This window comes from Syzygium oleosum, unplaced genomic scaffold (assembly GCF_021117445.2).
Source record: "Syzygium oleosum isolate NSW1041296 unplaced genomic scaffold, Sole_v2.1 Sole_v2.49, whole genome shotgun sequence".
Classification (NCBI taxonomy): domain Eukaryota; kingdom Viridiplantae; phylum Streptophyta; class Magnoliopsida; order Myrtales; family Myrtaceae; genus Syzygium; species Syzygium oleosum.
The window spans coordinates 911165-933731 of record NW_026607533.1 but is presented as its reverse complement, the minus strand read 5'-3'; the positions used below and the strand labels follow the sequence as shown (position 1 = coordinate 933731).

At 41.1% G+C, this 22567-nt stretch overlaps 1 protein-coding gene, 1 long non-coding RNA gene and 1 pseudogene across 4 annotated transcripts; all 3 read left to right on the top strand.

The window, feature by feature from the left end:
* Nucleotides 1-240: 240 nt before the first annotated feature.
* Nucleotides 241-1171, top strand: LOC130136751 (uncharacterized). Of its 3 annotated transcripts, XR_008815511.1 has the most exons (3): nucleotides 241-320; nucleotides 400-551; nucleotides 1126-1171. It is a non-coding gene; the product is annotated as an uncharacterized LOC130136751 (long non-coding RNA). The 3 variants fall into 3 exon arrangements; XR_008815509.1 differs by lacking the exon at nucleotides 241-320 and having other exon boundaries at nucleotides 331-551; XR_008815510.1 differs by lacking the exon at nucleotides 241-320 and having other exon boundaries at nucleotides 331-551; nucleotides 932-1171.
* A 13549-nt stretch (nucleotides 1172-14720) lies between these two features.
* LOC130136737 (protein ALP1-like) lies at nucleotides 14721-15297 on the top strand. Its single transcript, XM_056306989.1, has 2 exons — nucleotides 14721-14823; nucleotides 14915-15297. Exons 1-2 carry the CDS (start codon nucleotides 14721-14723, stop codon nucleotides 15295-15297), a joined length of 486 nt encoding a protein of 161 aa, XP_056162964.1.
* A 335-nt stretch (nucleotides 15298-15632) lies between these two features.
* On the top strand, nucleotides 15633-16628 carry LOC115689534 (uncharacterized; annotated as a pseudogene).
* The last annotated feature ends 5939 nt before the right edge of the window (nucleotides 16629-22567 follow it).

Sequence of the window (22567 nt, the reverse complement as noted above, 5' to 3'; positions counted from 1 at the left end):
AACTATTTGTAAAATCCGTCGCTAATTAGCGACGGATTTAACGACGAAATCAACTTTTACGGCACTTGCGCTACTATTTTTAAAATCCGTTGCTAATTAGCGACGAATTTTAATTCGTCACTAATTAGCAATGGATTTAACGACGAAATTAACTTTCGCGGCACTTGCGCTACTATTTTTAAAATCCGTTGCTGATTAGCGACGAAATTAAACTTTCGCGAAAATCCGTCGCTAATTTCCGAAACAGCGTCGTCTTGATTTGGGGGTACAATTAGGGCTTTCTCTCGGCTCTCTCTCTCGATCGATTCTTCAAAAACAGAGTAGGGCTCTCTCTCTCTCTCTCTCTATGGATCGATTCTCGACGGGTTCCTCCGACGATTTGGCATTCTCTTTCTTCAGATTTGGTGTTCTTTAGTGCGATTTTTTGTTGGAGACAGGAACCCCTTCGGCGGACGCTCGTCCGAGAGGAACCTGAAGCGCTCGGACCGTTGCTATCATCCGAGAGTTTCGGATCTGAGGAGGATCGTCGTCGTCCGAGAGTTTTAGAGGAGGTACATTCGCGTGAATTTTTTGCACTTTTTGTCTTGGGCGAGTGCTGTTTCGGATTGTTTGGTTTCGGTTTCATTTTCGATTTGTTTGCTGTTGTTCGGTTTCAGATTGACTTGTTCGGATTGGGTCTGCTATTCGGATTGTTCGATTTCGATTTCGATTTCGGTTTCAGTTTGTTTGCTGCTGTTCGGTTTCGGATTGACTTGTTCGGATTGGGTCTGCTGTTCGGATTGTTCGGTTTCGATTTCGGTTTGTTTGCTGCTGTTCGGTTTCGGATTGACTTGTTCGGATTGGGTCTGCTGTTCGATTTCAGTTTCAGTTTGTTTGCTGCTGTTTGGTTTCGGACTGACTTGTTCGGATTGGGTCTGCTATTTGATTTCAGATTCTGTAGGGCAGAGATTGTTCGGTTTCGGATTCTGTGGGACGTTTGCTGCTGCTTCTTTTATATTGGATTTGCTGCTACTTCGTTTGTTTGCTGCTATTTCGGATTGTTCGGTTGAATGGATTGGGGGTCTGATTGGATTTTATATTAGATTGGGTCTGTTTTTTTATTAGATTGTTCGGTTTTCGAATTAGGTTTGTTTTAAGCCAAGTACCTAATTGATGCACTTACATTGGCAAACTCGGCACTTACATTGGCGAACTCAGAATGGGCTGAAATTTGGTCAGCTGTGTGGAAATGGGCAGCTGATCAATACTTACGGCTATGCCGTGATGAACGTCGTTTTTTAGCATTTCCGAGTTGTTTAGATAGGTTTCCGAGCACAAATACATTCTGTTTAGTGCGATTTTTTTTAGTCCCGTTTTTTTTAGTCCGGTTCACATGGAACTTCTGATTGTTCTTTATGTTTACACTAGAGAAAGAATGCTTGTCATCCTTAAAATCTACTGATGGTATGCTCACCATGTTCTATAATGGGTTCATGAGTTCGTCTGGATAAATAGTGGACTCATAAGCATCATATGGAACCATTGATAACTAACTTGAATTTTTCGGTTTACCCGCAATACAGTATGAATATCAACAAGAACATCATCAACATTAACATCACATCAAGCTTGGTTCGGCCTTGTTCGAAGAGCCCGTTCGCATCAACAAGAACTGCTTTCTAATGTTCATTAATTCTTTTGTTTTTTTCTTACATAGTAATCACCAAAAAGTGTTTCAATTCACTAGCTTTTTGAATGTTTTTGTAGACAGAGGTAATAACTGTTATTTGTGGCAAAAAAGATCTAAAGAAGCTCGCAGATATTTCTGGACAGCTTGCTATTTATCAGAAGCGATAGAAAGTTTGTTTCTTTTTCTCAAATTTATCTCTTACTCTCTGAAACAAAATGGTAATCTTCGTGATGTACGTTATCATGTGTCCCTATTACATGTCCATGTTTTTAAAGATATTTATCTAATCTTCCTACTTGTCAATAGAAACGTGAAGGTCACATGCATGGTGCAGTTTCACAAAGAAGAGCAGCCCCTTCCCCTTCCTCGTCCCCGTCCTTTTCCTCTTCTCTTGCCCTTTCATGTTTCCCTCAACCACTACATGCTGATGGACAACATGGACACATTGACCCTTCCTCCGACCCTCAAAACCATATTAGGGGATAATTTGGAAACATGCGAACTGAATCTACTTCAGTTCCATGTCTTTCGATTCCACCTTATTCTTCAGTGCAACACTCGAATGATGAGGGAAACACAGGTGAAGAAGATAGCTGATTCATGATATGCTCATATAGAGATTCATAAGTACTTCATTTTTTTAAGTATATGCAATATTTAGGATTTTAGATTTCAGTCAACTGAATTGTCCATGTTGCAAATTATCCGTATGCTTCATTGTTTCATTGTCCATATTGTTTTTTCTAACCTATTTGCAGATTCACGGATGCTACGTATGTTGTGAGGTAACTTAATAAAATAGTCAATAACTTTTGGAGGGGGCAGTATATTAGTTACATCAGTGCTCCAAAAGAAGTAAAGGGTTTGGGGTGGAATGAGTTAAAGGTAAGTTTTGTTCTTCTAGGTGTTTCTAGTGGCCGTGTTAGGGAACTCCCACGTCAAGTAGTAATGGATATGAACTTCAGAAAATCCATTGCCGAATTGTCAGTGCAAGGTAATGGATATGTGACCCTCATAATAACTTTCGGTTGTTTTTCTATTGATGCGTGAAGTTCGGTGCGATCAAACAATGAAAAAAAGTTTTTTAACAAAGTGAAACCATTTGAATTATTTCTTCTATTTATAAGATAAAGTTAAAAGAATTTTGAAGAAGAAAGTCGGTGATCACATACGAAATGTGATGAATAAAACAAAGATAAGTCAAGTAAAACTTCAGTATTTTATTACGGGTGACAATTGGACCGAAATTAAGAAAACTTGGAAGCGAAAGAAATAAGCAAATGAGTGAACAAAATAAGAAGAATTGAGCTTCTAATTCTAGTGCAAAAAAAAAAAAAGTAAAATTTCACATATGCCTATTTTTGGGTGAGCTCTATCAACATCGGGAGCATAGAAAAAGAATGGTAAGTCTGTTAAATAATTTTTAAATTTAATTTTTAAAAAAAAAAAATAAAATCATGTTTAAAAAATTAAATTTCCGTAAGTTAATTTAATTCAATTACTTATTTATGTTTATATTTTGTTAGGCGAGATGAATTGGGGACGATTTTTGAAAATCAAAATTTCGAAATCATATTTTACATTTAATGATTTTTACATTTTTGATTTTCGCACATTTAAAAAAAAAATGGAATAAGACATGGTGTATCACGGTTTATCGAAATCGCAAAGCTATTAAGGTATGTAAGTTTATGGAAACTAGAATGAAAATCATGAATGCTTTTAATATTTATGGTAGTTATATATATGAAGTTGTTTTATTTTCATCTATATTGTTAATGCAAGAAAAATATGATGAACTTTTAATGAGTAGTGCTAGTGATAGTGGTGGTGTTGGTGTTGCTGTGTTTGAGCCATCGGTTGATAGTATGGCATTATGGGTGGAGGCATCGGGTGGGATGAAAAGAGGAAAAATATTTGGGATGGGATTCTTGTCAACGGTATACGCAATGTAGGTTGCTGCAACTTCATCCTCCAATGTGGCTATTTCGAGGAGGACACGACTTGAGAAGCAAATGATCCAAGAATTGAGCCAACTGAAACATTTACTTGTAGAGAATGACGAAAAAATAAGAGTGGTTAAACAACAAATGCAATTGATCTTGTGACACCTCAACCTCGATCACGATGAGGTTCCTCCTGCACCTCCGGCTAATCCAATAGGTGATGGGCACAATGATAAGCGACATGATGATGATGACATTGCTGCTGATGATGATGATTTTCTTGGTCCATTTTAAGCACTAAATTTTGAGCATTATGTATTTCATCATCATAACATTATGTATTTAAGCACTAAATTTTGATGTTATTAAGTGCTTAATCAATGTTAAATATAAATTCTAGAAAATAATTTTGTTGTTAATTATATTTAAATTCGAAATCGTCCCTAAACAACATTCGTCGTTGACTTTGTCACTAAAGAATTAATAAAAATTCATTGCTAAATTCATTCCAGAACAATGTTTGTGGCAAAAGTAAAACAATTTTGTGGCAAATTAGAGACAAATTTTGTCACGAAAAATTAGCGACGAATTTTGCCATGAATAATTAGCGACGAATTTTGTCACGAATACATTTCGTGGCTAATTAGCAACGAATTTTGCCACGAGTATAGTTCATGGCTAATTAGCGACGAATTTTGCCACGAATATTTTTCGTCGCAATTTAGCGACGAAAATTGGAATTTTTCGTCGCTAAATTTTACGACGGCGAATTGGCAACGAAATTTTTTTCGTCACAAATTCGTTTAGCAACGAATTTTTTCATTTTTTTTGTGGCAAAATTCGTCGCTAAAATCTACTTTTTTTGTAGTGTTATGTGTGTGTGTAGGAAATAGAATTCTTTCTCATAGAGCAGCATACTATGCAAAGAAAAAAGATGGCCCAGTTGAATTTCTTAAAGTTCTTAGCATGTCTGCTTGCTACTCATGTGCTTCGGAATTTATACGGTTATTATCATTCGATTATTCTGTAAAATTTTCCTTTTTTCCTCAAAGAAGAAGGATCATTTGACACCGGAATTTTTGCTGATAAGCCAAGCATACGTCTTCATAAAAATAAAGAAAAAAAGGAACAAATAAATAAATAAATGAGAGAGTCCCAATTCGGCCATTAATGCAAGGACCCAAACCCATTTGCTTCAGCCCATCCATTAAGTCTAATTCGCTCACTTCAGCCCAGTCCACCAACCAGACCCCATCAGCGCGGCCCATGAAGCCCAAATTTAAATTCGCACTAAGCCACTTCCCACAGGCCCATAAGCCCGTGAGGGTTTGGCCCATAATCCAGCTATCGGCCCCGGCTCTTTCACTCTTTCTCTTTCTATTCTTTCCCTCTGGAAGTTCAAATAGGAACAGAGTGACTTGGGTGATTCCTTTTTAAGCTCTCTCGGTCCCATTCATAACGGCAGACCATTTGCACCAAGAGAGCACCTCACGAACTGACCTCACCTGAAGTTCCTTCTCTCTAGAATCGAATTTCAGAGAGAATCCATCGTCATTCCTCCTTGTCTTGTCGTCACTCACCATCGTTGATCGTCGCTTCTAGCCAGCCGTGAGCAAAGGCTCTGTTTGCCCCCTGTTCTCAGTCATTGTCGCTGAAGAGCTCGAGCTGTATTCGCCATTTGCTCTTTCGCCAGCTCCAGTCTTTGAGTTGCTCCAGTGACTGCCTTGCTCCGGTTCGGTCGGTATATTTAATCGAACCGTATCTGCTCTGGTTTTAGCAAAGCAGAGGCCAAGTATTGTTTGTTTCGTGAAAAATGAATGATTTAGAAAATATTTTCCTAAAAATGAATGAACGAAAAAATCATTTTATTTCCACGATAAATTGTTGTCGACAATGAAAGTATTTTTTTTATTAATTAATTATCTCAAGCAACACAAGCAATTATTTTTAGAAATTTTTTTTTCAAATTATTCATTTACCGTGAACCAAACGGAGTCCTGAATATAGATTGTGTGTAAATCTTATGCAACCGAGCTTCTGCTAGCGATTTGAACAGATTGTGTTGCTTTGGTGATGATGTGAAAGACGAATCGTTGACATAATTAGCGTGTGTAGATCATTAGATTAAAGCGTCAGCTATGTGATTGACGATTCTGTGAGTGGACCTGTGTACGAATTTGGGTAAAATTCTTGCATATCGGCCTCCGGTTGATCGTCACGTGTGCTCAGACTAAGACGTATATGTTTGATCCTCTCGTTGCAACTTTCAATTGATCTGCCGAGACCTCCATTCGTACGTTGCCTGCTCAGTCTTTTGCTCATTTTCAGCCTCGGTTTCAGTCCATCTCGTGCAAGTCTCATTGTCAGACATGACTATATGTCGATTGATCTTTAGAGGTGGCTGAGAATCACTTGTATGAAAATGAAATCGATCGTGATGTGTTTCTTCCAAGTCAAGAAAGTACCTCAACCATATTTGTTGGATGCCCTTGGTGATGAGTACGCAGTTTGTTGTCAAGGTATGCGCAATTTTAACTGTACGGGACTCGACTAATCAACAAGCACGGTTGTGTTTCTGGCTTGAAGAATCCCTCATACTCCATACTAAACCCAGTTGCTGTTGTAATTATTCCATTGCCGGTTCGTGTATTCAATTACGTACATGTAACAATGCCTGAGCTAGATTACAACATTTCTGTCTTAACTCTTCAGCATTTGATCTTTTTCCCAATTTATTGATGGGCGGGCATCCAATCATTGGCATGCGTGCTATGGGACTAGAGAAGGCGTACGACTACAACATACCGATACAAAAACGTGACACCGCATAGTTGCTGACCGCATTTTAGCTGACGGGATAGGATAAGTTTACATGTGAAGCAAATGAGAACGATTTCGATCATATATCACTAAACAATTGAAAATTAATCGTATTCCTAGAAAATTCTTTCCGGAAAATCATTTTCCTCTGTTGTTGAGTTTTTGGCGAAACAAACGCATCCTTAGTATATGAATATGAACACGAATTAGTAGGCTTTCCCAATTTGTCAACGATACGCGCGATTTTGATCTGTTTTTTGTCCTGACGTAAGCTTATCATGATGTCGAGTAAATATTTTTTGTTTCTTATTTTGCGTTGTCCTCACTTATACTCAGCAATTACCCTTTTTCATTGGATCTTCGATTTGTAATGTTTAGTTATATATGCCGGGTGTTATTGCTAATTATTAAAATTCATTCTTTTAGGCACGGCATTTTTCCCCTTGCAGAGCTGCTGCATGAATCGTTCCTGTGCACATCTAGTTCGTGACGGTGACATCATTAACTTTCAGTAAGGCTCGGGGGATGCGAAGGTTTACAAAGTTGTGGCAAACTGTGCATGATGAGCAATGTTTGAGCGCCCCATTAGAACCCGATACCTTCACCTGGGGAGTAGGGGTGTCAAAAGAACCCGCTCAAACATGACCCGACCCGACCCGATCCGAACACGAAATTTTCTTATTGGGTCGGGTTGGATCTCATCTTGTTTGGGTAACAATAAAAAGAATTGGGTATTGTTTGGATCTAATGGGCTTGGGTACTGGGTATTGTTTGGATCTATTGGGCTTGGGTACCCAAGCCCAACCCAAACAATAAGCCAACCCAAACAATAACCAAAACCCTCGAGTACATCTTCCATGGCCGGCTGAGGTACATCGGGAAGCTTGCTTTAGATGCCTCGAGATCTGAAGTGGCGATGATCTGGGAAGCATGGATCGAGATGCCGGTGTTTTGGTTGGGGTCCTTGCGGTTTTGGGCTGTGATGGTGTTCTTTTGCTTGCCGTAGATGTCGCATTCGCGGAAGAATTGGCGATTCAAGTGGACGTAGAGCGTGTCCTGGTAGCCAACGATGCTGCACCTATAGACCACGCCGTGGTCCGCTCCTACCCGGAGAGCCACCGCCTGGTGCTTGGCCGGCCTGGCGTAGTTCTTGAAGGTCATGTCACGGGCAATGAAACCGGCTCCGTTCTCCGCTGCAGGGAGCAGAGCAGAAGAGAAGAATCAAAACTCGACGGAAAACTAAAGAATCACACGTCGACTCTCGACCAAACATCTCGCGGATAACTCACGCCAATCTTTTTTGTCCCATGTGACAAAGATGACGATGGATACGTCAAAACGAAGATTCTCTCATGAAATTTGCCCGTCGGAATTGGTATAACGGGATTTAGCATCCAAACATTGTGTAAATTAGCATCGTTCCAAAGATGGGAAAATGCCGAAGGGTGGGAATTGTAACGAACGGTAGGCAAATGAAGAACGTGCATGCGTAAAAGGAGGCAATTGTAACCCACGTCAATATTGCCATTCGATGTTTGGGACCGGCAAAACATCCATTGATGATGCTTTCATCCAGCAATGTCGCTGGCGTTATGAAGAGACGAGAAAGATTGGATCAGGGTATTACAAAACGTGGATGGTGCAGCAAAAACATCTTTAACATGATCATTAAAAGGAGGAATCGGGCATGATGTCCGAATTAACGGGATCATCATTAAAGAAAGAAAGGGTGAGATGAAAAGCCCGGGCTAAACAGAGGAAATGCTGCGGTTTCCGATGCACTAAATATCCTCGTAACATGCGCGATTCGATACTTTGAAGATCGAACAACTCCTGCTTAAGCATATTTAACGACTACTCCGAACTTCTGAAGCAATCGTTAGTGGCGTCCTAACATTGTGTCAACGCATATGTTCGTGATTAAATTAATTATTTGAGTGCTACTTCCGGCGAAAATGGATCGCTTGAGTGCCATTTTCCGGCAAATGAGCTGACGTGGATTTTTTAATGTTATTTTATTGATTTTTTTTAATTTTAATTTTTCTTTCTTATTTTTCTTTTTTTTTTAAGGTTGGCAAGGGTCACTGGTGACCCTCGCCGGCAGCCGCTTCGCCTACGGCCGCGAAGGCTCTCGCCAGAGGCCTCACCGGCCGCGGGCGCGGCGGCGAAGTCACTCGCCAGATCCGGTGAGGTCGCCTCGCCCGTGGCGGCGATGGCTCTCGCCAGATCCGGCGAGGCCACCTCGCTCGCGGCGGCAATGGCTCTCGCTAGATGCGGCCGCGGGCGCAGCGGCGAAGGCCCTTGGCGAGGCCATTGCGGCCTCGCCGGCGTAGGCGAGATGGCGAGGGCCTCGCCAGATCTGGCAAGGTTGCCTCGCCCGCAGCGGTGGAGGTTTTTGCCAAATCTGGCAAGGCCGCCTCACCCGCAACCCGCAAGATGGCCTTCGCGGCCTCGCCTAGGGCCTTTGCGGCCGAGGGCATGGCGGCTCTCGCCCAATCTAGGCGAGGCCTTCACAGTTGGCAAGGGTCGCCGGTGACCCTCGTCGGAATTCAAATTTTTTTTGCAAAAATAAAAAAATAAAATTAATAATAAAATTAATAGTTCAAAAATTCAAAAAAATATTAAAATATTGTCCACGTCAGCTCCGGCGAAGCCACGTCAGATTTTCCGGCTGCCAAGTGGCATTTGGCACTCAAGTGATCACTTTTTCAAATTTTTGGCATTCAAGTGAGCCAAAAAAAAGTTATGGCACTCAAGTGAGTGCCGTACAAAAGTTAAGGCACTTCTAGTGTCCTTATCCCATCTATTGCATATGTAATCTTACAAAAGTGACTTGTGCTTCACTATATTTTATGGTCAGATCTTGCTTCCAACAATTTTTTGTCGATTCTTCGATGGTTCTTAGTTGACAAAAAGTCCTTCAGATAGAAAATCCAGAAGCACGATGACTAGGTATAGGAATTGAATAAGCATTGATGGATGTCTCCATGTGATATGTGTAGTGTAATGTATGTCTCGGTACACTAATGTTTTGTTTTCACTGGCGATTGGTGTCTCAAAGCTTTGGGTTTTCTTTTGGGTTGGAAAAACAAGACAGAGATTTCAAATTTTGTAGGGATTTTTTGGTTTCAAATTGAATTAATGAGAAGATCAGTGCTTATTTGCTTACTATAATGTGGCTTTGAGAATGATGTCAATTATTCAAAAGGAATCTTTGGGGTTGCATAGCTCGTATTAACTTTAGTTTGTTTCCTTTGCATTTGTGTATTTCGAGCAATAATCATAGATTGATTCGAATATATTCTACGAAAATCTATTGATTTGAAAAAGATATTGTTCTTTATTTTACTATTATCTAACCTGTCAATTTGTATTTGCCTAATGTTATCGTTTTTTTTTTCCTTATTAGAAAGGGATCACAATGATAGAGAGGAAATTTTTAGCATTCTGATATTAGAGGAGATGGACCTACAGATGTTGCTTTTGTGTATGATGTATATGATTGTGATGTCCACTGCTGCTGAAAGGCACTACCGTAAGCATATATTGAAGGATCGCACATTTGTTAGAAGCCAAGCTCGATTAGATCACCTTAACTGCCTTATTAACAATAGTGACTTGAATTGTGTGGAAAAACTTAGGATGGATAGACATACATTTACTCTACTATGCGAGTTGGCAAGTACAATTGGTGGGTTAAAAGAAGATGGACTTGTAACTATAGAAGAACAAATGGCAATGTTCCTACATATACTTGCCCATCATGTGAAAAATCGTGTCATCAAGTTCAGATTTATGAGGTCCAAAGAGACAATAAGTAGGTATCTTAACTTAGTTTGGAGTGCGGTGATTAGAATGCATAGTGTGCTTCTTGTCTCACTTGAACTAGTTCCAGAGGAATGTACCAACGAGAGATGGAAATAGTTTTGTCACGCCCCAAACCCCATCGAGCACGCAACACCCTTCTCTGGTCAAATGATGCGACGTCCCAGGGTATCGCCGACCCAACTCAACTTATCAGAGATTTAAGACAATCAGCGAAAGCCATAAATACCCGGACAATAACAATTGGGGTAAAAAGGGGAGATAAACACCTCCATTATCGATTCAAACTTAGACAATATCCACTATTTACAAACCACAATATATAGAAGCACACCGAACTTCTACACTATATACCACCGATGTCAAAATGATCGATAGCCTGGGTACCCTATCATAAAAAATGGTACACTTCAAAAAGCCTACTCCCAACCCCTAAACTAGCCCCTAAGCCCACGAGACGGCGTCCACTCTGAGTCCGACTCCTCGGCACTCGAATCTGAATCCCCCTGAACCGTCTGCTCCTCTGAGGACTCCGGCTCGGCCTCGATCTCAATCGAGTTGTTTATATCACCCGACTCCGCTAGAACCTCGACTCGTTCCTTTTCAACTGGCTCCTCATCTGACTTGTCCTCTGGCACAAACTCGGGATCGTACATTGGCTCATACTCTGGCTCGTACTTGGGTGCATACTCGGGTTCTTCTTCGGGCTCATCATCAGGCTCTACTTCTGGGGCTTCTTCAGGTTCATCCTCAAGGTCTTTTTCTTCTTCTGATTCCTCCTCTGGAATTACTTCAAGGTCCACATCCATGGGGTCGTACCCTGCCTGGGACTCCTCCGGCTCCGGATCAGGCTTAGCCGCGGGAGGTCCAGGTGCTGCAGGTGCGGCCTGATGCCCAGACTGCGTCAGACTAGTCTCAAGACTAGTCATCTCTCCGCCAGGAGGTGGTATGGCTGATGGGTCCTAGTCCCCAACTCCGTCAAAAGGGACATCAAAGCCACGGACGAGACCGAACTCATCTATCCCGTCTCTGAACATCCAGGCAGTGTACGTATGGGCCTACCAGAGGGGTAGTCCTACGTCTACCCAAACTACCGTAGTATGCTTATCCAGGTCATGTTATCATCTATAGGGTATTCTACGACGTCGTGATCGGTGTGCATAGGAATCCCAAAACGCTGTGGCGGTGGTGGCGGAAGATTCATGTCTCAGGCCAGGGTTCTGAAATTGTTGGTTGAAACAACTATGAGATCACATCTCAATAAGTAGACACCCTAAACCCCACCTAGGCTATCACGTACCTCCAGACAATCACAAACACAACCACACTCAGCCATCACATAGCAGGCACACAATTTATACTTACCCGGGCCTTTCTTGCGTGCAACCTGCACGTTAGCCACAATAGTACAATTTCCAACCACATGCACATTTTAATTACATTTCATGCATTCGTTCCTGCCTCATCACATTCTTTTCACCCAACTCGCCAGTGACCCGCGTAGTAATACCGCCTCAGGTTCACTGCGACCATCTCACATTTTCCACTCGACTCGTTAGTGACCCGCGTAGTAGTACCGCCTCAGGTTCACTGCGACTAACTCATAACAACACTTCATGGCCCGCATAATGGTACCGTCTCAGGCCGTGTATCTCGCCCGCGTAATGGTACCGCCTCAGGCTCAACACCTACCATCTACGACACAACCCGCGTAATGGTACCGCCTCAGGTTGGCCGTCCTCTGGTAATACCGGGCATCGTCCCGCGTAATCGTACCGCCTCAGGACGGATTAATTCCCCGCGTAATGATACCGCCTCAGGGATTTCCGTAACCACACATACCACATCACACGGGATTTCTCACTCGTTCAGATGCTCAACACTCACATGCCAATATATTGGCCAATCACACTTAGCCCGTGCATGCACCAAACCACACACATTTCTCAATCTTATTAAGCACCCAACACGGCTAATTGATAATCAAATTCAATTCAGCCCAAGTGTGCACATAATAGCCCACATTTAAATCAATCAGCTCACGATACAACAAACATACATGGCTACTAACGGGCCCACAATCACAGCCACATTATGAGTACAATTTCAGCATTTTCATGGTCATTCCAAGCCATATCAAACACCACAATTCCAGCCACCACATAACGCGTCAAACCGACACCACATGCCCCTAAATCGAGCCAAATGCTCGTCGATTCAATCCACAATGTCTAGCACTTTACTCGGCCTCAAATCAGTCCCGAAACCTCACCATTTCAACCTCAATTCAGCCAATATCAATCCTCAAACCGGTCCACTAAATTAATCCCTAAACAGCCACTTATTTATCCAAAACCGCATCTAATTAAGTCCAATTCCACCCCTAATCGCGTCAATCGATACCCGACATCCTTAATAGGGTTTAGGAGGCGACTTACACGAACTCTAGACTAGCTCGGCTAGAGAGGAAAGGGGGCGGTGGGCCGGTGGCCTCACGGCGGCAAGCGGCGGTGGCGAGCGGCTCAGCGGCGGCGACGGCGGCTGGCTGGACGGCGGCTAAACAGGACAAGACAGGGATGGTGGTGGTTCGGTGAGGCAGAACAGGAGAGAGAGAAGGACGGTGGAGGAGCGGCTGGGCTAGGCGAGCGGCGGCTCTGGCGTGTGGCAGCTCCGGCGTGCGGCAACTCCGGCTGGACGGGTGGACGGCAGCGGCGACCAGCCTTGGTGGACGGCGACGGTCACGGTGAGGGGAGGGGGTGGCTGGTTCAGTCGGGAAGAAGGGGAGAGAGAGAGAGCCGAGAGTGGGAGTGAGAGAGTGAGGAGAGAGAAGGAGATTTGGCTTTAAATAATCCAAGTCAATAATTGAGATGCCAAAAGACCATCATGCCCCTCTCTCACAATCCAAATCAACGGCCTAGATTTGATCTTATCTTGAGATCGACAGTCCGGATCGAATTTTTTCCAAAATATCCAAGGGCAATTTGGGAATTTCACAAAAAGTCCAAGGGCAAACTTGTCCAAAAATCTCTATTTCTAAGGTTAGGGCGAAATGACCAAAATGCCCTTCCCAAATTACATTGGCCTTAACAAATTTCCAGGGGTAAAATGGTCATTTTCCATTTCTCGCCGAAATTCGATTTTTCTGAAGGATTCGGACAATTCCGAGGCTAACCGAACAAATGACAACATTGTCCAAATGTTCTGTCGTGACTTTCTAATTTTCCAATGCCCAACTCGGTCCCTAATTAATGGGCAAAAGGACACTATAAGTGCCATAACTTGTGTACGGCGCTCACTTTGGTGCCATAACTTTTTTTCGGATCACTTTGGTGCCAAGTCGGAGGAAAAACGATCACTTAAGTGTCATAACTTTTTTTTGGATCACTTTAGTGCTAAATTTTTTGAAAAACGATCACTTAAGTGCTAAAATTTTTGAAAAACGAACATTTAAGTGCTAAAATTTTTGAAAAACGATCACTTAAGTGCCAATCTCCGGCGAGACTCCGGCGAGCCACGTCAGCTTCAGAAATTAATAAAAAAAATGCCACGTCAGATTTCCGGCGAAAAATTGTGTACGGCACCGGAGTTGGCACTTAAGTGATCGTTTTTCAAAAAATTTTAGCACTTAAGTGATCGTTTTTCAAAAATTTTAGCACTAAAGTGATCCAAAAAAAAGTTATGGCACTAAAGTGAGCGCCGTACACAAGTTATGGCACTTGTAGTGTTCTTTTGCCCTAATTAATGACTAAGTTCTAAATAACGTAACTTGCACGTATCTCAAACTAACGGGTGGCTTTTGAGGAAATTCGCACATTTGACCCGTTGCTGATACTAAATCATGTCACGTACAAGTTTACTCGGGTCGTGACGACCTCGGTTGTCACTTAATCGCGAGGATCGATCGCTAGTTCCGACAGGCGCGATCGTCTGGTATAGGGTTGGGATCATTCGTCAATTCATGTCGTGATCTAGCGGAATCACCCACGATCCACTAATATGACAGTGGTGAACTGGTCCCTAACTATCCTTGGATTGGCCTAAATTGGCTCAAAATGTCACCTCGACAATTTTCGTGGTCGAAAGTCGGTTCACGATCGAGTTCTTTGGTCGCGCGAATTTAAACCTCTAATTAGCCTTTTCCTAACGGTTAGTATTCCCGAAGTGATCAATTCCGGGCGAGATCTAACTACAAGCACGTCCATAAACTATTCATTTCATAAATCCCAAGTGGGTCAGATTTCAGAATGTCACAGGTTTAAGGTATGTTCGCTATGCTATTACATGGATTAATTTAATACTTTAAGGATAAGGTTATTTCATTAATTTCATGTTTCTAGGGTTGCTTAGGAGCATTAGATGGCACATACATTAGGGTACGTGTTCCGGAGGTTGATAAACCAAGGTACCAAAATATTAAGGGTGAGGTATCGACCAATGTGTTAGGAGTTTGCTCACGTGACATGAGATTCGTTTATGTTTTACTTGGATGGGAAGGCTCATCGGCGGATTCTAGAGTACTTCGAGATGCTTTAGTTAAACCTAATGGTCTGAAGATTCCCGTTGGTAAGATAAGCCTTTATCAATATGTTGCATACTTTGTCATGTTGGTTTTAACAATTCTAAGACAATTAATAATGTTATCATTTGTCATTAGGTAATTATTATCTTGTAGATGCTGGATACACAAATGGGGATGGCTTTCTTGCTCCTTATAGAGGTACTCGATACCACCTATCCGAGTGGACAGAAGGTTGTATGCCAAATTCCCCTGAGGAGTACTTCAACATGAAGAATTCTCAAGCTAGAAATGTCATAGAAAGATGCTTCGGTCTACTTAAGTTACGGTGGGCTATTCTTAGGAGTCCATCTTTTTATCCAATTAGAACGCAAGGTCGAATAATCATAGCTTGTTGCCTTATACACAACTTGATAAGAAGAGAAATGGCTATTGATCCAATTGAGTTACAGTTAGATGAAGTTGCTAACATCATTGAAGATGTGGAAACAATTGATGCTGTTGAGCTGTCAGATCATTAGACGACATGGAGGCAAAATTTGGCAGTACAGATGTTTAATGAGTGGAATGCAAGTCGAGGACATAGAGGAGATGCATGATTTGACATTATTTAAAAAAATCATTTGTTTCCCATTGTTGCAAGACTTGTGTTGTAAGATGTTGTTTTTTTCATTTCTATTAGACATGTGCAATATGGTGTTGGTTTGTCATTATTGAGACATATTTCTTATGCAATGTTTGAATTATGGCTGTATCATTTTAAATTTTTGGTACTACACTATCTCTATCATTAAATTTTCTCTACTGCACTATCCTCTATCATTAAATTTTCTAAAATTAAATGAGATGTTTAGGAATGGAAGGTAGCAATTTCAGTCACACTTAAGGAAGGGGAACAAAGAGAGACCGACGTGTATGAACAATAGATTAAGAAAATTCACTTCTAGATGGTCTTGAAGAACTAGTTGCACGAGGAATGAAAGCCGATAACGGCTTCAAGAGTGGTTACATGACTATGTTAGAGAAGTGGTTTGAAGAAAAGTTCCCTGGTTCTGGCATCAAGGGTAATCCTCACATAGAGTCGAAGATGAAAAACTTGAAAAAGTTGTACAATCAAATATATGACTTGAAGGATCAAAGTGGCTTTGGGTAAGATCATGAAAAGCATTGTGTTGATATTCATTCGGAGGATAGTTGGCAAAAATATTGCAAGATTTGTATCACTTCTTCTCATTTTTTTTCTTCTTTACTACATGTTTCTTTTTTAATAAAACATTATATTTTCTTTGTAGACCTATCCAGGAGTTGCTTCTTTGAGAGGGAATATCTGCCCCCAATATGATCAACTCGCAACCATATTTGGAAAGACCGTACCAAGGGAAATCTCAGTGAAGACCCTTCATAAGCTCATGTGGTTGTAGATAATGAAGAAGGTGAGAATCATGATGGTGTGGCAACTAATGGTGTAAGTCAAAACTTACCATCACTATCATCTTCTCAAACACAAAATGTTTCTAATCCTTCGAGAAGAAAAAGGGCTAAAGCAAGTGATAAATGGGCTACTGGGTTAGTTGAGATTGCAGGCACTTTTGGCCCTTTCTTGGAAAAAGCTAACGAGAGGATGGAGGTGACTGCTAGCTGCGTCGGACATGCTAAAGATTTGGATAATGACAAGAGAAAAATTAATGAGGAGCTTCTTCAAATGTCTCTAGGTACTATGGATAGAATAAAACTATGCAGAAAAATTGTGAAGGATCCTGAGAATATTCATCTTTTTTTTGGATTTCAAGGAGACGACAGGAAGGCATTTGTGCAATTGCTTCTCCAAGAGATGATAGAAGAGAATGAGTAATGTTCTTAGAGCGATGAGACACAGTGGATTTGTGCAAGTTGAAAGGGGAAAGTTGTACCTTATTTTGTTTATAAGTAATAAGTCTCTTGTGTAGTCCCTTTGTTGATTTATGACAATTAACAATATTGAGCAATGTTCTTTTCGCTATTTATTGGAATCACACGTTTTTTGAAGGTGTTTTTTCTTGTATAGTCCCTCTATGTAGTCATATTGAGTCTTGTTTGGGACCTTTAGGTACAATATGCATCTTGAACTTAATAGTGTCTTGCTTTTATTCTGCTGAAGTTTGCCTCATATGGTGGTCAAATTCAATATAATGAAACAAACTTTTCTGATGATTCATCTTGAATTTATGACGGAGTGCTCTCTTGATGTTTAGTCCTCATGCCTTTTCTGGTGATGCTTTTGTGGCTTTTCGGAAGAGACTTTTCTTCCACAAAATCTTAAGACCATGTCTCATGACCATACTCAAATCTTTTGGTTACTTTTCCATGTGCAACTTACTGTGAACATTACATATATAATCTAAATGTCAAATATTTTTCATATCTCTAATGCTCTCATGTTAGTCTTAATTGACTTGTCTCATATTAGCATGCGCGGTGTCATTTTTAAAAGGAAAAAGAGACTGATGTACATAATTTAACAAAGTCGAGTTGATTACTATTATGATGAATAGAACATCACGTTTGCAGATATTTCTTACGTCAATCATGATTTGATTGTTTCACTTGTATAGAGACCCCGTGGGGAAATTTTGAAGCTATCTTGATCTAAATTCAAGCATGCGCAAATTTCTGAAAGTAGATATTTGGGCTATTACTTCGAAAATTTCCTTTTGCTTTTGTTCTTTATGCATATTGCATACAATGCGAATAATAGATTGATTTTGTGAGATTTTGTGAAAATCTATCTATTTGAAAAAGATATATTGTTTTGGATGATTTTGCTATAATCTAATCTGTCAATTTGTACTTGCCTAATGTTTTTGTTTTTTCAAGTATAATTATGCATAAGAATATATGACTTTAAATCAGCAGTTCACCAAACACTAGATAGGATAGGATATAAGAATATCCGAATTTAAATTCGCAGTTCACCAAACAGTGGATATGATATGAAGAAGTCCAGAGATTTCTTATCTTATCCTATCCAGTCCTATCCTGTTTAAAAATCCGAACGATCAAACGCAGCCATATATTTTGCTCTTCGGATCTTAATTTTAATGTTTGTGCGGTTGGAAATAGAATTCTCTCTTATGGAGCAGCATAATATGCAGAGAACCATCATGGCACAGTTGAATTCCTTAAAAGTTCTTTCTATGTCCGCTTGCCAGCCATGTTTTCCGGAATTTACCCAGTTAATGCCGTCTAATTTTTCTGTACAATTATATTTTTCTTCCCTGAAAGTAGGATCATTCGATGTGGTGGCTTCTTTACGGTTATTTTTATCACTTAGAATGACTCTAGATAGCGATTTGTTGATTGTGGCTCGAAGTTGATGTCGATTGATTTAAAATCCGACACCTAATTGAATTGCAAGGAACTTGGCTTGTATTAGGAAAGTCCGAATTGAATTCTTGCTAGCAGGATGTGGGTGAGTGATGCAGAAAAGGAAATTTAATTTCACGCAAGACCTTTCCTTTTTGGGGTTTCATGTAGATGTCGAAGAATGGCCCATAGGTAATTTTGCATGTAAATATTCTGTTGTCAAGTTTGGTCTCTGGTACATAATGAATGTGCTTAATCTGTGTGAGACTTGCGAGAGACACAAAAAGCATTAAGAGTTATTATATACGTTTGATAGTGTGGATTTGAGTTTGGATAGGTAACAAAATACCATATCCGGTGTTTAGCGATGTTCTCTAGACCAGATAAACCGGGAGTTACCTAGATAAAATGCCGGATAAAAAATCTAGGAAAAGGTTGGGATAAATCTAGATTGGATAAAACAATTTAAAAAATAACTTAACAATTTTCTTCCAAGAGTGATGGAGTGACGCATTCGGCTTCGCCGGACACCGCGTGAGTACCACCTTCACGCCAACCGATCATCACATCCGACCACCATGCAATCGTACTTGCCACCAACCATCACCGATCGTCATCGCCATCCAGCCAATTGTGCTCCGATGACTGAGAGTGAAAAGGAGAAGTTATACGTCACATGTCCATCACCATCGAAGAACTTGAATCCTTTCACGAGTGCGCTCGAAGGATCTGCCGTCCACAACAGAGGCGTGTCTGCCCTTGTTACTCGCTGCCCCAGTGCCATCTACTGGTGGATCTCCATTCACCTCCTCTTTGCACCTCACTATCCTAAATCATCGGCTTGGACATCAACTGGCACCTGAGCTTCGCATGCAACATCCACCACCCTGTCACCACCCTTCACCTCTACATCAGTCGTTGCTCCCTCATTTGCTAGATTGCCACGGCCGCTACCTCCCTGATCACTTCACGACGCGCAACCCAAGGCTCATCTTTGACGGTGTCCGAATCGCCTCTAATACGGTGAAGCTAGTCGAGGACTACTGTCTAGAGGTGGAGATGGCGGTGGATTTGGCGAAACAGGTTGTGAAGGAGACCATCAGGAGGGAGATCGAGAGAGTGGGTTTGAGACGTTTGGTGAGGGAGTTCAAGCAGTGAGATCTGAGAAGCTAGGATAGTGAGATTTTCAAAGATTTTTAATCCTATTTTGGATTGTACCAAAATTGTGATAGAATTTTCTACAGTACAGAGAAGATTTGGAGGATTTTTAATCCACTTTTAGCCTATTCTATCTCAATCTAAATCCACTTTTTGTGATTGGTTCTCATGGATCTGGGTGTTTTCTAGGAGTGGGAAAACAATTGAGAGTTGGGTGTTCGAGCGATTGTAATCTTTTCTTTGCCGATGATGGTTGAACTATCTCGTCGACCTCTCCTTGTTGAGTAGGGGCACAACCACACCCCGTAAATCTTCTGTAATTTATTTCTTACTCAAATCTTTTCATTTGTTCGCGCTTCTGTGTTAGTTGTAACATGATTAGTTGCTTTCTTGGCAGATATGCGCTTAAATGTCAGTATACTTCATTACTGAATAGTAGTGATTATAATCTCGGCAATGTTCGATGTTCCTCTCGGCCACCTGTTTTGGTTTCAAAATAAGGAGCAACTTTTTGACATAAACATGATTAAAGAAACAAAAATAAACCATAGGTGCGGGGAAACTGCTTGGGTACAGCCAACCTAGAAGGTCAATTTCGAATTTCGTCAAAATCTTTAAATGTCATTACTTTTATGTTTTGAAAGAGGAAATGAGCGTCAACTGGCATAAGAGGAAAGAGTGGTTTTGGCAAAACTACTGCTAGATTAAATAATCTGGCTGAAATTCAGGCTGAGCTGTGTGGAACTTTAATGCCTTGCTCTCAACCAGATAGAGTGGTCTTCTTGGGCTCTAAATTTGGTGATTTCGCTCAGGCTGATGCATGGTGCTTAACTAGAGAGAAGAAGGCCAAGGTAAGTTGGCATAGGCTAATTTGGTTTAATCCAAATGTGCCAAGATTGTGCTTTATATCTTGGCTTGCTAGCCTTAACAGGTTGCAGCCGACTTGTGATAGATTGTGCAAATGGCAGAATGTGAATGATATAAATGTCCTCTGTGGATTGAAGCCCGAATTAGGGAGACATTTGTTCTTTGAATGTTCTCTCTCCTCTGAAAAACGAAGTAGGCTTTTGCAGCTATGTGGCATAAGAGGTTCTGTTGGGGATTGGGATGCTGAGTTTACGTGGGTATTGCAGGCATCAAAGGGGAGATCTCTGGAAAGTCTTATTAAAGATGGCACGGAAGGAAAGAAATACTATAGTTCACAAAGGTAGAGCCCTATGTGCTGAAAAGGTTTTCGAGAGTATCTTTTTTTGTGACCAGGCTTAGGGTTGCTGGTTTGCCGAAGGAGAAAGGAGCTGCTTTGGCAAGAGCTGATAATAATTTGCGGGCTTTTAGGGGCATATGGATACCTGAGATTGGCCAGGAGAATGATTAGTCTCTGTTTCGTCTGTTTCATTGTGCTATAATGCTTTAGTTGTATTAGTTTAGTAGGAGGGGAAGCAACATTTTTAGGCTTGATGTTGTTGCTTGACATCTTGTATTGAGATTAAGACCTTACATTGAAGTTGTAGTGGGAAGTGAATCCCCTATGGGGTTTGATGTTTCGAGCAATATATAGTACATAGCCATCGAAAAAAAAGGAAAAGATGTGCAACATTAATTGAACGCCCATTATCAAGCTCTAAAACCAAAAGAAAAAAAATGAAAGTAAAAGCCGCACCGTGTCTTAATTTCCAGAAGTCATCATGGACATTTTTGTCTAATGATTCATTGGCGATGTCGTTACCTCAGTGTCAAGGTGGTTACCATAGTCGATAACCGTCTTGGAGTATGAGCATGCTTTTTTGTCATTTAATTAGTAAATAGAGCATTTTAAATTTATAGTTACCATGTCGAATGTGTTATAATATGTCTCGAGTTTGAATCCACGTGCATTTTGCTATTTGGATTATCTTGGATAAGCGATTTTTCGTGATTATCCAAGAGTGAATTGTTGAGGATAAACCTGTAAGTTTGACCTTGAACTTACGTATGCTCCCTGCAAGGGTGAATATTTCGGTGGGTCGCAATCCTAAACGAAAGTCTTAGTCAGAGAAAAAATTAAAAATAAAAGAAGGAAAGTTGGGCTGACCAAGTCACGTGGGTTTTCCTATTCCGTGTTGAAGTTGGCTACCATTGGTATATACATTATATGTTCACTCCTCAGACCCTTGTGGAAGTCTTGAAGCGCCGTTTATGTGAGCGCTTGTTGTGCCGTAACTATTGATGAAAACTGGCAGCGTGGGTCTTATGTGAGCGCTTGTTATGCTATGACTGTTTGATGCAAACTGGCAGCGCTTGTTGTGCCGTGACTAGCAGCGTGGGTCTTATGTGAGCGCTTGTTGTGCCGTGACTGTTGATGAAAACTAGCAGCGTGGGTCTTATGTGAGTGCTTGTTGTGCTGTGACTGTTGATACAAACTAGCAGCGCTTGTTGTGCCGTGACTGTTGATGAAAACTAGCTGCGTGGGTTTTATGTGAGCGCTTGTTGTGCTGTGACTATTGATGAAAACGGCAGCGCTTGTTGTGCCATGACTGTTGATGAAAACTAGCAGTGTGGGTCTTATGTGAGCGCTTGTTGTGCCGTGACTGTTGATGAAAATTGGTAGCGCTTGTTGTGTCGTGACTCTTGATGAAAATTGGCAGCGTAGATCTTATGTGAGTGCTTGTTGCGCCGTTACTATTGATGAAAAATGGCAGCGTGGGTCTTCATGCAGTGAAGTCTTCTTCGTGAATTACATCCATGAAGTTAATGTGTTGAAGCCGAGAAATTCTTGTAGTGAGAATTTGTGTATAATTCCTTCATAATATTAAGATATTATTTCGTGAGGAATTGTGGGCTAAACACTACGTGAGTTATTGGGTGTAATTGGGGCTTGGAAAACACTTAGATTGTTTGAGTGACTCGAGTGTGGTTGTAATCTCCGTTGTATCGCTTGATCTATAGTGTAATTTCGTCTTGCTCTCCCTGTGGACGTAAGTCACTATGACCGCATCACGCAAACCTGGTGTTTGATTTATTTTTTTGTTTTGTCAATTTTATTGTTCAGTCGCTTACTTCCGCAACAATTGGTATAAGAGCTAGACTTAGCTAAATTGAAGCGAATTGATGACGACAGAAGAAGGAAAAGTGAAAATCGATAGATTTGATGAAAAGGACTTTAGTTTCTAGAAGATGCAAATTGAGGATTATCTATATTCGATGAACTACACTTGCCCCTATATGGGGAGAAGCCTAAGACGATGAATTAAGCTGACTAGGAATTGCTGGATAGATGAGCTTTGGGTGTTATTCGACTGACATTGGCTCGTA